This window comes from Talpa occidentalis, unplaced genomic scaffold (assembly GCF_014898055.3).
Source record: "Talpa occidentalis isolate TD23 unplaced genomic scaffold, MPIMG_talOcc4v2.1 talOcc4.11, whole genome shotgun sequence".
Taxonomy (NCBI): Eukaryota; Metazoa; Chordata; class Mammalia; order Eulipotyphla; family Talpidae; genus Talpa; species Talpa occidentalis.
Window position 1 is genome coordinate 79938169 of NW_023601104.1, and position 15983 is coordinate 79954151.

The window sequence follows — 15983 nt, forward strand, 5'->3', positions numbered from 1 at the left end:
TCAACAACAAAAAAGAAAGTGGTAATTTCCTAAATCCATATGAGCTGAATCAAACGAGGCAAAGAGCAGAACTGGCCTAATTGTCTCCTGTGATAACAGAATTCCTGTTGCATGGAAGAAGAGACCACTATACTAGAGGATCTGCACCATCTCAGACCATCTCAGTTACCCTCACAACCACCTTGAAGACACTAGACCGAGGTGGGGGCGAAGGGGGGGGTTCACTTGCTTAAAGTACCCCCATTTGGGAAGGCAGGATTATTTGAACACAGAAATATGTTCAAATACCGAACCTGGGGAAATTTCACTACATCTAATTGACTTCTCTTAGAGTAGTTTTTATTTTTAAAAATTAAAGATAAGGAGGAGCAAATGTTAAGCCCGAAGAACTGGGGAGGGGTGCGTGAAAGGGAGAAAAGTCCAGGGTCTGCCTTGTAGGAACAGGATTGGATCCAGCATCAACTCCACCAGAACCAAAGGGTCAAAGGTAAAACGAAGCTGGTTTCAACCTATTGTGAATGTTTGTACCTATAGAACCGCTCCAAGTAGAATGTGCCAAATGGCCTTTCTTAGGGGATCAATTGGCTAAATGACATTGTATTGCTATAGTCAGCTCCTGAAAATTACATCCATGAATTTAAATATATAGGGAATGTTCTGTATAAAAAATGAGTCGAAGACCCATGATCCTGAGCAGCTCGGAGGTGGTGAATAGCAACTCCTCAAGTCTGCAATAAAAAATGGCCTCCAACAAAACTACGCTGCAAAAAATGGGGAAGAAATAGAATGGAAAGAGTAAAAAAAGTTGAAGAGGCAGAGCCTGAAGAATTTGTGGTTGGAAAAGCGCTGGACTGATGTGTAGCGGATAGGACAGCGGAGCCTTTCCTCAAGTGGAAAGGGCTTACAGGTGCTCACAATACTTGAGAATCTGAAGAAAATTTAGATTGTCCAGAGTGGACTGAAGCATTTATTAATTCTCAAAATGCTGGTAAAGAAAAAGATGGTACAGGGCCTCCCCGTTGGTGCAGCGGTTGAGCACCAGGTTGCGAAGCTGCCCGCAGCCTCTGCAGCGCCGGTTCAATCCCTGGCCGCCGGGTGCGGGTCCCACATGGCGGGTCAGACCACTCCTGCTGCGCCCGCTGCTCCCCTCAGCAGTGTATTTCCTTAGTCTGCCTGTTCTGCTCCCTGCTCTGGCTCTGGTGAATTCTCTCACCCTCCCGCGCCTCTGACTATGCCCAGTGCTAGTATAAATAAATAAATAAATTCTTTAAAAAAAAAAAAAAAAAAGATGGTACAAAAAACAAAATCTTTATCTGACAGTGAATCTGATAAAAAAAAAATTTGATAGCAAATCAAAGAAGAAATGCTGCTGACAAATCAAGAGGATTCAACAGGGGTCTCAATCCTAAACTGGCGCCCAGATAGCAGTGGGGAAATGGAAAGACCCAGATGGGGCAGACCTGGTGTCGGCAAAAGAGGCTGACATGAGGCGTCCTCAGATTGCAGTTGTCTTTATGAAGAGATATGAACTTGGCATTCTGCTCCAGAAGATAAAATTCAATCATTGTAGGCATTGCTTTTTTGTTAAATATATTTACATATAAAATCTGGGTCCTGTTTTTTTGATTTATTAGTGTGAAGAAGTAACTATAGTCTAATGAAAATCAAATTTGATATATCATTTTGAAGTGGTACTGGAAGAGCCGCTGACAGTTTTTTTGCACTATAGCATTTGTTACTTTAAAAAAATAAAAGCTTTCAGTAAAAAAAAAAAAAAAAGAAGATAAAAATTATGAATGCATGATACCACTTATATATGCCCAGAACAGGCAAATCCAGAGACAGAAAGTAGATTAGTGGTTGCCAGGGGTGCAGAAGGGGTAAATAGGGAGTGACTATTTAGAGGTGCAGGAGTCCTTTTGGAGGTGATAAAAGTGCCCGAAAATTGTAGTGTTGATGGTTGCACAATATTGTAAATATACCAAAAACCAGTTGTACACTTTAAAAAGATGAATTTTTTGGTGAATGAATTATACTCCAAGAAAAGTTAATATGTAAGGAGTGAAAAGATTTTATCTGTATATAGTGTGTAATTGTATATAATGAAGAATATATTTACTAAAAGAACCACCATGCAAGTAGATCCCAATCTGGGCAATTATCTCCACATCCATAGGGAATGTTCTAACACAAAGTATTAACTCTATTTCTTAGAGTAGTGGGTCACTGAGTATCTATCACAAATGTGATACAATGAACAGCATTTCTGTTAGTATCAGAAAATATTTTTATAAAATGCAGATAGGCTGCCTGATAAAGCAATGAACTTGAAAAGCAGAGTTTGGGAATGACCACATATGGATTCTCATGCTGGGAAAGAATTTGGCCTACCATATATGACCTAGTCTTTTAACCTAAAATAGTATCGTTTTCTAGGCAGCTTTTCTGCCTGCTTGTGGCTCAGCAAGCGTCCTTTATACTTCTCTCGCTCTATAAAAAAAACTGTTCTTTTGAATATAAAAAATATTTTATATGATTTTTCTTAATCCATTGTCTTAAATCTTGACTCTCCGCTCAGACTGTGTGTGGGGGAAAAATCTATCTTCTACTATAAAAGTCACTAGGAAAAAAAAAATCACAAATGGAAGGGTATACTAAGGCTCAGAGAGGGGGGAGGAAAGAAGATTGGGTTAAAAGCAAACTGTAACGCACAGGCAGGATAAAAGGATGGTGATGTAACAAAATACTCAAGAAAGTATTTTACTGGAGGAAAAGACTAGACTTTCCCTTTCATCTTGTAAAAGAGACAACCTCCAAATGCAGCACGGGAAAGGCTATCTGAATGAGGGTATGCGCTGGGACCAAGGCGCTGCTCACGGCAGGACAGAAGGCTCCTGCAGGAAGCTGCCCCTCTTCCCTAGCCCGGATTCCGAGGTTGTCCTCCGCAAGACGGCAGGCCAGACAGCAGCTCTCAGCTTTGCTTGGGGTTCAGGAACACCCGCTAACTCCTCCCACTCCCTGGCAGAGGGTTGAGGGCAGTGGGAGAGAAGCACCAAGCTATAAAAAAACCCTCAAGTCTGATTTCCTTCTAAGGCATACTGAGTCACCGGGCTCCAGCCCCCAGGGCCGCAGGGAAGTTCAGCTCAAATGGGAAACGTATGTGTTCTTTCCCGGAGCTGCTCAGAAACCCAGGGATGCCGTCAGTCAGCAGGCTGCGTCTCCTGCAGGCTGTGGTGCCGGCTTCCTGCTTCAGCCCCGGGGGTTGGATGGAAGTCACTCAGTGATCACTTTCTCAATGACCCACATTCCAATGTATCAGGGTCTTACTAGCGAGCCTGCCGTCCATGCCACCCGAGCAGCCACTATGGGCTTGCTCAGGTCCTCTCAAGGAACACACGCTCCCACTCTCCCTCCCACTTTTTGCAATTTCCACTTAAATACCAAAAGATGCCTTGCTGGCTCGACCAGAATCCTAGCAAGTTACAGGTAGAAGGAACCTCGCCCAATAACCTTATTGTACCAGGGAGGAAACTGAGGCTCAGAGAAGGGCCCTGCCCTTGACCATAGGGAGACAAGACCAAAGCTAGAAGCCAGGCCTGGTTTCAGAGCAGAGGGCTGTCCCGGAGTGGTGTCCGCATCCTTGTCTTCAGCTCCTGCATTCAGGAGGTTCTATTTAAATGCTCCCTGGAGATAGGTCTCAAGTGTAAGGCCATAGCAGGGGCACACCACCCCATGATCTTCCCCTTCTCAACCCCCTTCACCACTTCTGTGCAGCGCAGGTAAGGACACGGATGAAGCAGTCTGCAAAAGATTCTTAAACAGGTGGCGTCAGGAGGTGGCCCTTCCTCCTGGAGAACGGTGTCTGGGTGCCAGGGTCCGGTTAAGCCTTGGAAGGTCCCAGCTACTGAATGGAAGTTGTGACCCACCGGTTTTCCTCAGTTGCCTTGCTCGTGCCCTGGGGCAGAGGTGGGTGCTTACTTAATTCAGAGCCCTCACCTTATTTGTAAAGTGTACTGTTTTAACACAAAGGGAAATCTTACAAATTTTCTGCATCAAGGAGCACAGACATGAGTAATCTGATTGTATTAAAATGTCAGCTAGTGACACCCTGACTAGGAAGTCTAGGGTAGGTGGGAGGAGGCGGCTTCAGTGTTCTGACCCCTCAGCTCACAGATTGCACCGGAGCTGGGGGGAGGGTGGGTGTATCTCGTTCATCGAGCCCAGGGGACTGAAAGCTCTACAAGCTAAAAACCTACACAGTTCGCAGTTAGAGATGGAGGGCTGCAGAAATGTTTATTGAATACAGTGCCAGGTTTATAAATAAAACTTATTTACAATTTCCATAGAGTTGGTCCCCCATCAGAGAGGTGGTTAAATCTCCAAACAGTTTATCTCAAGATTTACAGAAACATTCAAGTACATCTCCTTTTCAAATAGCCACGGTGAAGGGTAACTCTGGTAACAAACTACCACCACATCCTTGCAAGCGACGTGTCGGATGCACACTGTAATAGATTTGGAGAACGAACACACTCCCCCCACGCCACAACCTTCTTACTCCAAGGGTTACGGACAGCAAAGTATCTGTGTCTCCTACAGGACAACTTCAAGGGTTTTAAAAAAAAAATAGTAACTGCCAGCTGAAGGGATAGATTAAGACACATTCGTGGAATCTAGTCACTGCCAAAAAGATAAATGTATTTAGGATATACAATAATTAATTCCAAAGTTTTAAAAGAATCGAGTGAACAAAGAGCAGACTTGACCAAATTTACATTCGTTGCTTAGGAAGAAGTTCCCAGTACGCTGAGGGACTAATGGGCTGCTCGGGGGCGGGGCCACAGCAGCGCTGGGCCTACTGGACGGTCACTCGTTACGACGTGGTTACAAGTACAGTCAGACATGCATTTTATAAAGAGAATATAAAAATATGTACAGTAGCTAATTTCCGATGTGTTTCAGTTGCCGAAAGACACCAATTAAGTGTGTGCAAAAATTCATTTGTCAAAAGATCAGAAAAAGCCTTCCTTGGCAACAGTGCTTCAGAAGCCTGTCTGAAATAGCAAGACACATTTGCCTTGCTCCACACTTACCCCAAACAGATGGAGAACAAAACTATCAAAGTGTTTGCCAAGTACTCAGCAGTTTTTTATGGCAAGTCTCAGGCTCAAGCGGGATGCCAGTTAAACTAGTCACTTTATATATATAAATATATGTATATATTTATAGAGCAGTTAGAAGTAGGGGCAAGAGTTTACAGGAAGGTGTAACCAACTTCGAGAGTACCGCTGCCACATCCAGCTACGTCGTCTCTGACTCACAGGGACTGGCAACACCAACCCCTGGGCTGACAGTCCCCTCCACTGCCAGAGGAAACAGGCTACAGTTGGCTGGGCTTCACCCCTGCACCCAACTGGATCTCAGCACTCCAGCACTCCCTGGGGGACCTGCTTCTGGTCCCACTCAGGATCCTGGCTACACAAGAATCTGGTTTCAAAGGTAGTCTTTTAGGAAAAGCTGTGGGACCACTAAAATGGAATCCACCTAGGCTTCCTGAAAGACTTGGAAAGAGGGTAAGAGAGAAGGCAGTGTTTTAAAAACCAGTCAAATCACCCCTAACCCGCTCTGAATCAACCAGGTCATTGACTAGAAGCCTCAGACAGGTCTAGTCAGGCCATTTGACCTCACTGCAAGGAACATCCAGGTCATTAACCTATTTGAACCACTAGTCTTGGGCCCTCCCCCTCTCACCAGAAAGACCCCCAAGGTATTCCTCCCAGATTCAAGGTTACAAAAGCCAACCCTAGTTCATGGTGCCAACCTCTCTTCCACCAGCCACCCAGTCTCGGGACCAGCAGCAGATGCAGATGGGCAGGCTCCTCTCCACTGCTCTGACCTGCCCTTCTAGCAGGGATCGAGCAAGCTGCAAAATGCCAGAAAGACAAGGAGTAGGAGAGGGAGAAGCCAAGGGTCTCTATATAATGAGCCCTGACTGCATCAGCTTGGCTGCCAAGAGCGCCTCGCTAGCAGCCTGCCTGTTCCCTGGCAAATCAAAACCTCCCCCCACACACTGAACACCCAAATCTCCTTGCTAATAAGATACAGCCAGTTACCACCAGGGGAAAAATATACATCAGTCTTCATTTCAAAAGAAGCTCTGTACTAAACACAATACACCTTTGGGGGGCTTTTGAAGGATACCAATCCCACTGCAAAGACCAGTATCCTCAGCTCCTAGTTTTGGTTCACTGTTTTAAAATTAGATACAAAATTCACTCTGGTTTGGAGTTTTCCTTTCAAGGTGGGGGCTAGCATGAGTGATACCTGGGGGACAGAAAGCAAAGTTGAGTCAACTAAGGAAAAAAGAAAAAAAAAAAAAAAGGGAAAGGTTAAGTAAAATAAATTAAAAATCTTGAACCAAAAGGTGACTGGTAGTGTCTTTCAGGCACGGAGAGAGTGGCTGAGAAAGTGACTACTGCTTCTATCACACACAGCGAGGATTGAGTTACACACAAAATCATGTCTCTTGCACAGATGGTCTCAAGTAGTTACACAGAACATGTAATCAGCAGCACAATTGAGAAGATCCCCTAAATACATGCTTGAAAGAGGTTTTTTCCTTCAGTTAGAACTCTACTGCCTGAATAATCGTTAAGTTACCATGATTCACCTCTCCCCTCCCCCCAGTGGAAGTACAAGTAGACCTACATGTCCATAAATATGGTGAAGCCATCAGTATCTGCTTGGTTTTAGGCAAGGTCTCAGGCTCATAGGTTGGCGCTGGGATGTCGGGAAGGAGGGAAACCCAATGCTGGGGGTGGGGGGCATTTAAAGTGCACTGGTCTCCCCTCCAACTGCCTTGTCCCCATTTAGATCTCAGCTTTACAAAGCATTTAACACCGCTTTAAGTTAATGGTTTTTTTATTGGAAAAAAAAAAAAAGGACTAGCATTTACAACTTGGAATGGACGTAAATTGTAATTTCTCGAACAGCAACGTTGATGGTTGTGCTGAAGTCCACAGCCACCGCCTACTCTGCCGGCTCCAAGTCAAGTTTCAGGAGGTTTTAAAAACAGAGAGTCCAAAGATGCTCCCTTGACAAAGTTTTTTTTTGTTTTTTTTTTTTTTAAATTTGTGTGAATGGTGACGGCCTGACACCCATTTTGCTCTAGTACAATGCAGACAAGGCTAAACCAACAGTGGGCGTGCCACCACAGGTGGGGCGCTCAAAAGTACGAGAGGACCATGCCGCCAGTGGGGCTACATGTACCCGCTTCATCCTTTGCCCATTCTCCCACATAGACTCCTGAGGAAAACCAATCTGAAATGTGTTTTCAATAAACCAGCTGTGACCATTTATACTAACAAATTGAACTAGAACCTATTTGAATAGGTTTTGAATTTGTTTTTTCATTTTTCGTTTTTAATACAAATGCCTGACTGTGCTCAATTGTCAAGCTGCATGCATGAAAAACTGGCCAGCCCAAACGGTGTGGTCATCGTTAGCAAATGGAGCTGCAAGGATCCACTAAGTGCTTCCTTATCGTTAAGGTAGTACAAGTATTTATACTGTAAAACTGATGTGTAGCTGGATCTTTAGGGGACAGGACCACCAACCAATACATGCAGATTTTTTGTGTGTGTGGACAGAAGGTACTTTTGACATTCAGTTTTGCTATATAGAAACAGAATGAGTAAATGAACTTTTTTTTTTTTTTTGCAAGAGGTAAGTAAAAGATTCAATTTGATTCTTCTAGAGGGGGGAAAAAGGAGTTGAAAGAAGGTCTTCATTTTGCAGTCATCATCTGTACGAATTCTGAAAAGACAAATAATCATAACTTTGGGTTATCTTCAAAGGCAGCTTTAATGGACACATCATCTCTACTCTGCATGAAGAGAAACCAGCGACCACCGAGCGAAGCTGGTGTGAGCGCCTAAAGGGCAGCCTACTGAGAGCGGAAGAAACCGCTTACCTTCATAGTTGACTTGTCCATCCCCATCAATATCTGCTTCTCTGATCATTTCATCTACTTCTTCATCTGTTAGTTTTTCCCCTAAGTTTGTCATGACGTGACGTAGCTCTGCCGCACTGATGTAACCGTTGCCATCCTGTGAACATTCAGCAATTGTTACTGACGGGGGTTGCTAGTGCTTCAGTGTGGGCAAGTAGGTCTTTCACTTAATTATACCTTCTCAAGTTACTGCCAACGCTGCCCACGTCAACAATGCTCTGATCTCCAGTTCCCACTTCTACCCACTGACTACAAGCCGTCAGCAGAAAATGTGGGGGGAAGGTATTTCATCGAAAGAAACTGAAACTAACATATAAAAGAAATTGAAAGTAACGATCAAAAAACTTGGTTCAAAACTGCTCCACTATGTAAAATGTGGTCCCCTCACCCGATAAGGTAGAGAATTAGGGAGTTTTTTGAAAGGGAGATTTCCGAGGCTGAGCATTTAGGTAGGTGTTCTAACTAGAAGATTGTTCCAGCTTTCAGGTAACAGCCCAAGAAATCCCACTTAGGCCCCATCTGCAAACACAAGATTACCTTGTCAAAGACTCGGAATGCCTCACGGATTTCTTCTTCGCTGTCTGTATCTTTCATTTTTCTAGCCATCATAGTCAAAAACTCTGGGAAGTCAATGGTGCCGTTACCTCAAATTAAAAACAGAAAGCTCACATAAAATAAGCGCTCCAGCGACACTACTCTGCTAGTCCTCTCAGAACTAAGGTACAGAACTGTAAGAACGCACTGGGACACACAGCCAAATATTTTTATTAGGCTGAACCATTTGTAGTTCTAAACTGCTCAAATACTTCATAGGGCAATTTCATAAAAGTTCACCACATTCAAACTAATAACCAGGGCCCGGGACAGCACACCTGGATTCCTGACAGTAGAGGAGGCCGACAAGTCAAGAAATGAGCATGGGACACACAACTGCAGCTTCCACTCCCCAGGGAAGCAGGGCCACGGTGAAGCCCGCCTACCCTGGGACAGGGGCAGAGCCAGCACCGGGCCCTACCTGTGCCTTGGCTCACGATGCTGGTGAAGGCCTGGATTTGGGTCACCAAGCTTAGAGTACAGAAGATTGTTAGGGGAGAAAAGTACTGTAAAGGGAAAAACTGATTCTGCTGTGTCTTCTCCAAGGGACATTTCTCAGTCACGTTATGATGACTTTCCAAATCATTTTCTCCCCAACTCAGTATCTTTATTTCCCTTCAGGGCAAGGCTCTGAAGCATTCTCACAGCTCCATTAGCATTTAGAAAACTGTATCAGAAGAATCTGCTCTATAGTCAGTCTTCCAAACTCCTCCTCCTCCAAAACTAAGAGATGAGCACCCCCAAAGGCAAGCCAACAGATAAAAACTGTGTAATTTGAATTAAATGGAAAAATTAATTAGAAAAAAAGCCCTAGGTTAAGTTATCCATTTCACAAGTTCCTTTCCATCAGAATAATTCCACGATCCCTTCTAGTCCTTTAGGGCTCCAAAATGTTAAATTATTAACATTCACACAGAACAAAGTCCTAGCAGCGCTATCTCACAAGTTTGCAGAGACAACGGGCATGGCACCATCTTATTTCTACACTGCAAACACTCGAGCCTGTGGCCTGGGATGACTTCTCCCCTCTCCTTGCCCCACATAAGCCGAGGACCTAGCACACTTGGCCAGTCCCCAATCCAGTTTCCCAGGGTTTACACAAAACAGGAGGGAGTCATCCCATGTTCCCAGATGCGGTTCATCGTAGGTAGGAGTCAGACTAGAGAGCGCGATGGACTATCTTTTTTTCCAATACAAGGATGAAAACAATCTTTAAAAGTAGCTCAAATGGGTTGACAGTTTGAAAGCTCAACCAAAACCCAAGCTTCTAAATGTATGTAACCAAAGGTAAATCTGCTCTATAACCTTGGTTTTTAAATGGCTACCTAAGTCAAGCATAAAGAAAGTAGCCTAAATCCAAACCATTTATTCTTTAACTCACCTTTTTAAGACTTGCTATGTTCTATGGTGTATATCTAAGCATATACATACATACATACATGGTCTCCAAAATACATGCTGTGGGACAGAGTGCGCTCAAAGACTACTCACAGCTGGATATGTGCAATAAAAGGTTCACTGTACATTAAGCCAGAGCCCAGAGGACTGGATGACTGAACACGGCCAGCTACTACAGGGGTTACTGTCTTCTCTGGGGTTTCAGACCTCATGCATCTTCCCCTCCTTTGGGTTCTGCAGATCTATTCCCTACAGTCTTCATGTACCCTCCATCTCCAACCCTTGCATTATCCTCAAAGAGCTCTTCAATAAACACATCTGCAGCTCACACTGTTCTCAACTCACACAAACATCTAAGCACGCTCTTCACCTACTTCACTTGGAGTTTTCCCCCCCTCTCAAGAGGCAAAATAAACCTCTCAGACTATTTACTTTTCTCTCCCCACAGGACTCAATACAGACTCACAGGCCAGTTGATAAAAGATTGAGCTGTAGGTCACAGCAAGTTGAAAGGAACAATCTAGTGATCCTATCCAGGAAATGTTCTAGACAGTGAGCAGGACGAAAGGCAGGCCTACAGCCTCCCATTTTAATTGTCAATGGCCCTAAGGCAACCACAGAAAGATGATCACGGCACGTCTGCTCTGCTCTGGGGACCTGAAAGACAATCTGGTAACATGTCTGAACTTGAATTACACAACGCTGGTGCTCACTCAGTTCTGAAGTCCTTACCATCAGCATCCACTTCGTTGATCATATCCTGCAATTCAGCTTCTGTTGGGTTCTGACCCAGTGACCTCATGACAGTTCCAAGTTCCTTTGTTGTGATGGTGCCATCACCATCTTTGTCAAATAGGGAGAAAGCTTCCTTGAATTCTGAAAACAAAAGTTTACCTCTTAGAATGAATGTCTTTCTCACCAAGCCCCAGCACACACTTCCCTGGGGCTTGCCAAAGCAAGCCACCCAAGTTGGACAGGTTATCAGTAACAGCCTGGTCTGTATCTGCTGAAATAAAGACAATAGTCTGCTGGACTGGAATTCGTACAGAAAGCAAACACTGTTCCTGGTAACCAGTTCCATAAAACCACAATATTCTCACATTTTTAAAGAAAGCTAAGCTGGAACACGCTTACATCAGTCCTAAGTCCAATCTGACCAGTGACAATCAGTCCACATGTTCCCTTAAGGTTCCTTCCTGCTAGATTCTACAGCGGAAGAACACCTTGTTTCACAGCAACATGAAAAGGTTACTATAAATGTACCTTTCCAGGCAACCAATGTGTTCACCACACGGTACCTGGAATATTTCAAAGGCATTTCTGGTTTCCTAAAGCGAAACCACCTCAAAAAAAAAAAAATTAAAACAAAAAATAAACAAGGATGTTTAAAAAATTTTTTCATTTAAAAATAACTAAAACCTAAATTAGTAACTCATTTCCCAGTTATTTTAATAATCTGAACACTTATTTTCACCTATTCCTATTTATTATAGAATCCTGAGCCAAATCTTTTATGGTGGATTACAAAACCTATGGCATAAGAATTCTAAAGCATGCTTTTGAGTAGCAGGCACAGAGCAATCTCATTATATGCAAAGCCTCTCACACAGAGCATAACAAGTAGGGATTCTTGGTTCCTCTTCTTTCCACAGTATCAGCTCCAAAATACTGGCAAGGAGGAACACCTGACTCAAGTATTTCTGCATATTATTCTCATTTAAATAAATTCTTAGAAAACTGCTCAGAAGCTGGAGGGGACAGAGGACTGACCAAACACTAAGTCATGCAGAGCTCTGGTCCACAGGGGACCCCTAGAAGTCTTCAACTTACCAGCAATCTGCTCTTCGGTCAGCTGATCAGCCTACATGGAGAAAGAAGAGGTTACAATTCAATCCACAACAGCTCCACAGAGAGCAACATAGCTTTCCCAATTATACTTTGAATAAATGGTCTTTCAAAAAAGCAATCTTAAAAAAATGTATCAACTGCTTCAAAACTTTCCATTGTCGTTTAATGAAAACACTTAGAAAAGGGCACCCTTTATGCCGTTTTAGAAACAAAAGAAGACAAGGAAGTGACTTCTTGCTCCATACTTTCCTTTCTGGGCCTGTGGCTGTGTGCCTTTAGCTTTAAGCAGAAGGGTCAGTTCATAATTTGAAAAATGGCTCCTCTAGTGGCACAAGGCCCCACGGCAAGGGCTGCAGCCACAGCAGGCAGAGAAAGGAGAGCGCCACCTACTGCGCCACTGACTCTGCAGTCCCTACCTCCATCCAAAAAGGGACCCGGCCTGACAGCAGCCAGGACCGTGTCCAGGGGCAGGCTTTTAGCGCACCTTGCGCATTGCTGTGGGGGCTCCAAATCTCCACACTGGCATTACATAATGGCAGTGATTGGATTAACAGGCTTTTATATCCATTTTATGAGATATAATTAAGTGGTAAAAATAAATATACAGCAATCGGTTACCCCACCAACTCCCATTTCCATGTAATAAATGCTTTCCAATCATTTAAATTAGGCCATTTTTTGTTAGAAGCCTACCCATTACAATGGCTGATGCCCTCTGTCAAATTATCCTATGATTCAGAAGCTAGGGGGGAAAAAACACCCAACGAAGCTGTTACCAAAATTGCAAAAATTAAGCAGACAGAAAACCACACAATTATGAGACTACAACCTCTCTATTCTGAGTAACTTTGCTGGAAAATATTTACTCTCCCCACTTTAAGGATGACATAAGAGCTGTAGGCAATAAACACTTTGCGGGAGAGGGTAATGACCACGAAGGTAATTCTCACTTGCATTATTTGGTCTCTGCAACACAGAGGCTGTGCCTCCAGTCAGGGGAATTGAGATCTCAAAGAGCTAATGTGCATTTTGATTTTAATGAAGGACGCCTAATGAAGCCAAATACAAAATAAGTTCTACAGAAAGCTGACGGCATTAAGTTAACCTAACTCTTAAAACTTTCACAAAAAGAATGACTGGTGCGCCAATATATTGATTTGGAAGGGGTGGGGGTTTATCCTTTCAAATTAGAACTGGCTCGCCCCACCTTTCCAACCCAGTCACTGCAAGATGGTTTGCTTTATTCAAGTGAAGACAAGATGATTTATGTAACGCCAGGGCAATGTCTGTCTTGTACAACAGGAAGCGCTGCCACACCTCGCAAGAAAAACTGTCACCTTATGGGGGAGAACAGTCCCACCTCCCTGCAAAACTCCTTACTCCTTGAGGGTATCAGCCATGCTCGCGGAAGACTACAATCCCCCTCCTCCAAAGAAAAATCATCTCTGGGGTCAAGGTGCTCTGAACCTGCCGGGGGCCATCTCCCCACCCCGCCAAGCCGAAGATGCTGCGTGATCTCAGCCCCGCCGGCCGGGGAGGAGGGGGCCGTGGCGCACGCCCAGGGGCGCAGGGGTGCATCTGGCCGGCCAGCAGGCTGCGGAGGGCGCGGGAACGTGGAGGGCATCTCCCGGAGGGCCGGGACGCGGCAGAGGCGGGGCAGGGGGAGGCCACACACGGGGCGAGGGGCCGTGCAGGGGTGCGCGCCCCGAGAGCGGGCTGGGTGCAGAGGGGCGAGGCGGTGCCGGGGTGAGGGCGCCGCCTCCCCCGGCTCGGGGGACCCCCGACTCCCACCCAACTTCCTCCGGAGCCCCGCGGCGGGCGGGAGCCAGGTCCGCCCCGCGCCTCCCACCCGCTTCTGCTCCCCCAGGCAGCCAGCCCGCCGCGCCGCCGCCTCCTCCCGGTGCAGAAACTTTGCGTCTCTAATGGAAACCGCGCCGCGCGCCAGCTCCCTCCTCCCCCGCCCCCCCGCCCCAATTAGCGCAGCCGAGCGCCTCCCGCGGGAAGGGGCCCCCCGGCGCGCCCCGGCTCCCGCACGCCCCGGCCGCCGCGCCGGGCAGGGGGCCGGCGGGGGTGCCCGGCGGGGAGGCACGCGCCGCGGCCACAGCCCCGGGCCCCACCCGGGCACCGCGCGGCCGGCCGCCGCTTCCGCCCTCTCCGCCCCCCGCCCCGCGCCTTCCTGCCCCCACCCACCCTTCCCCGGCTCCTTCCTTCCAGCCCACGCCCGCCGCGCCCCCCGCGAGGAGGAGGGAGCGCGCGGAGGGGGGCGCCCGGCCGGGTCGGGCGCGGGCGGCGACCCCCACCCCGCCCCGGCGATGTGCGCCACCGGCGCCGCCGCCCATTCATTCTCCCGGCCGCGCGGCGGCCCCTTCCGCGGGCGGGGGCTGGGGGGCCCGGGGCCCGGCCCCGCCCGCCCCCCCGCCCGGCCGCGGCGCAGCGCTGCGGGCAGCCCGGGCGCGGCGCGCTGGATGCCGCGGCGCGGGGCGGGGGAGGGGGATGCGGGGCCGGCGGCCGCGGCCCGCGCCCAGGGGCCGCCTTTCAGCGCGGCGCCCCGGCCCGGACGCCCGGATGCGGGCCCCGGGCGCGTCCTTCCCGGCCGCGGGGCGCGGAGCCCCCGGGGAAGGGGAGCCCCCGCCCCCCGGGGAGAAACCGAGCCGAACCGGACATTTGGGGGACCCGCGGCCGGCGCCGCCTCACCGGCGGGAGCCGCTCCCGACCTACCATGACGCGAGCGAGGGAGGAGGCGCGCGAGCGAGAGGGGCTGCACCAGCGCAGGGGCTGCGACGCCGGGGTCTCCGCTGCTGCCGCCGCTGCTGCCGCTCCGCCGAGGCGCCGTGTGCGCTGCGCGCTGAGCCGCCCGCCGCCGCCGCCTGCGCCGCTGCCCAACCGCGAGTAACGGCGCCGCGCCCGCGAGCCGCCCGACACCACTGCCGAAGCGCGCCGCGGCGCCCCGCCTTATATATACGGCGCGCCGTATCCCTCCGCCGCGCCCGGCCGCCTCGCCGCGAGCGCCCCTGCGAGGCGGGCCGGGCCTAGCGCGCGTGGCCCCGCCCCCCGGCGCGCCCGGCCTCCCGCCGCCGCCGCCGGCCGGGGCCGCAGACCCGGTGCCCCGGGTTGGGAGAGGCGCGGGGCCGCGGGGCAGGCGCGGCGGGGAGCTCGGGAGGCGCCCGTGCGGGGCCGGGGCGAGGGCGGGAGGGCGGCAGAGCGCGGACCTGGGGCGGACGTAGGTTCCAGAAGCCCTTAGCCCGCCCCCCCCTCCGCTACACTGCACCTGTGGGACCCTCCCCCCGTCTCTCACCCCTCCTCTGGGGCGGCCGGGTCTCGCTGGCCCCCAACCCTGGGGTCCCCCGCAGACCGCCTGCTGCTCGGGGAGCTGCCGGAGGTGCAGGGCCCGGGCCGGGCCGGGCCGGGGAGGAAATGGGGGGGTCGCTGGGAGCTGGGGCCGAGGAATTAACCGCACACCTTGAGCTGCCAAGGAGAAGGATCTGGAAGGGGCAGTTTTCTCTGGAAGAAATGTGAAGCAATAATCAGAGACAAAGTATTTATGCTTAATTGGTAAATCTGTGGCATGCGCAAATGTTTTGCCAGTCTTATTTTTAATGTTTATATGTTTCCACTGAATATTTTTGATACGCGTGAATAATATAATCTCCCCTACTGCTTTATTCTCTTTATTCTATGGAAAATACTATTCACCCTGCTACCCAGGCTTTGGCTTTTTTCCCCTTAATGTTCCTGGTCCTGAGATAGATCAGAGACACAAAGCAGGGAGAAGACACTTAGAAACCCCTAGAGAGCAGCGGAAAACACCCAGCTAATTGAGTCTATATGGTGCTAGTTTAACCTACGATCCTGATTATATTCCTTTTTAAAAGGTATTTTAATCTTTAAATGTACTGTTTCCCATTTTCTGTAATACAGAAAAAGGACACTTTTGGTTATTCATTGGAAGCCCCAAAACTTGTTTAAAAAAAATATTCCTGATAAAACGCTGCAGTTTTTTTCCTGCCAAAGCTGAATACAGAATTTGATCTTTTGTTTATAGGGCCTGGGCAACATTGGCTTGTTATTTCTCACTTTTTCAGAGAATGTGGCAAAGTGTCATTGACAAGCTCTGCTAGAAAGGGTTTTGCTT

The 15983-nt window shown here is 48.3% G+C and overlaps 1 protein-coding gene and 1 pseudogene across 1 annotated transcript; one reads left to right on the forward strand and one right to left on the reverse strand.

Moving 5' to 3' along the window:
• Positions 1-740: 740 nt before the first annotated feature.
• Positions 741-1570, forward strand: LOC119238117 (chromobox protein homolog 3-like; annotated as a pseudogene).
• A 5333-nt stretch (positions 1571-6903) lies between these two features.
• Positions 6904-14754, reverse strand: CALM1 (calmodulin 1). Its single transcript, XM_037503713.2, has 6 exons — positions 14570-14754; positions 11834-11864; positions 10736-10879; positions 8549-8655; positions 7973-8108; positions 6904-7815 (listed from the first exon to the last, which is right to left on the reverse strand). Exons 1-6 carry the CDS (start codon positions 14570-14572, stop codon positions 7787-7789), a joined length of 450 nt encoding a protein of 149 aa, XP_037359610.1. The 5' UTR covers positions 14573-14754; the 3' UTR covers positions 6904-7786.
• Between the last annotated feature and the right edge of the window lie 1229 nt (positions 14755-15983).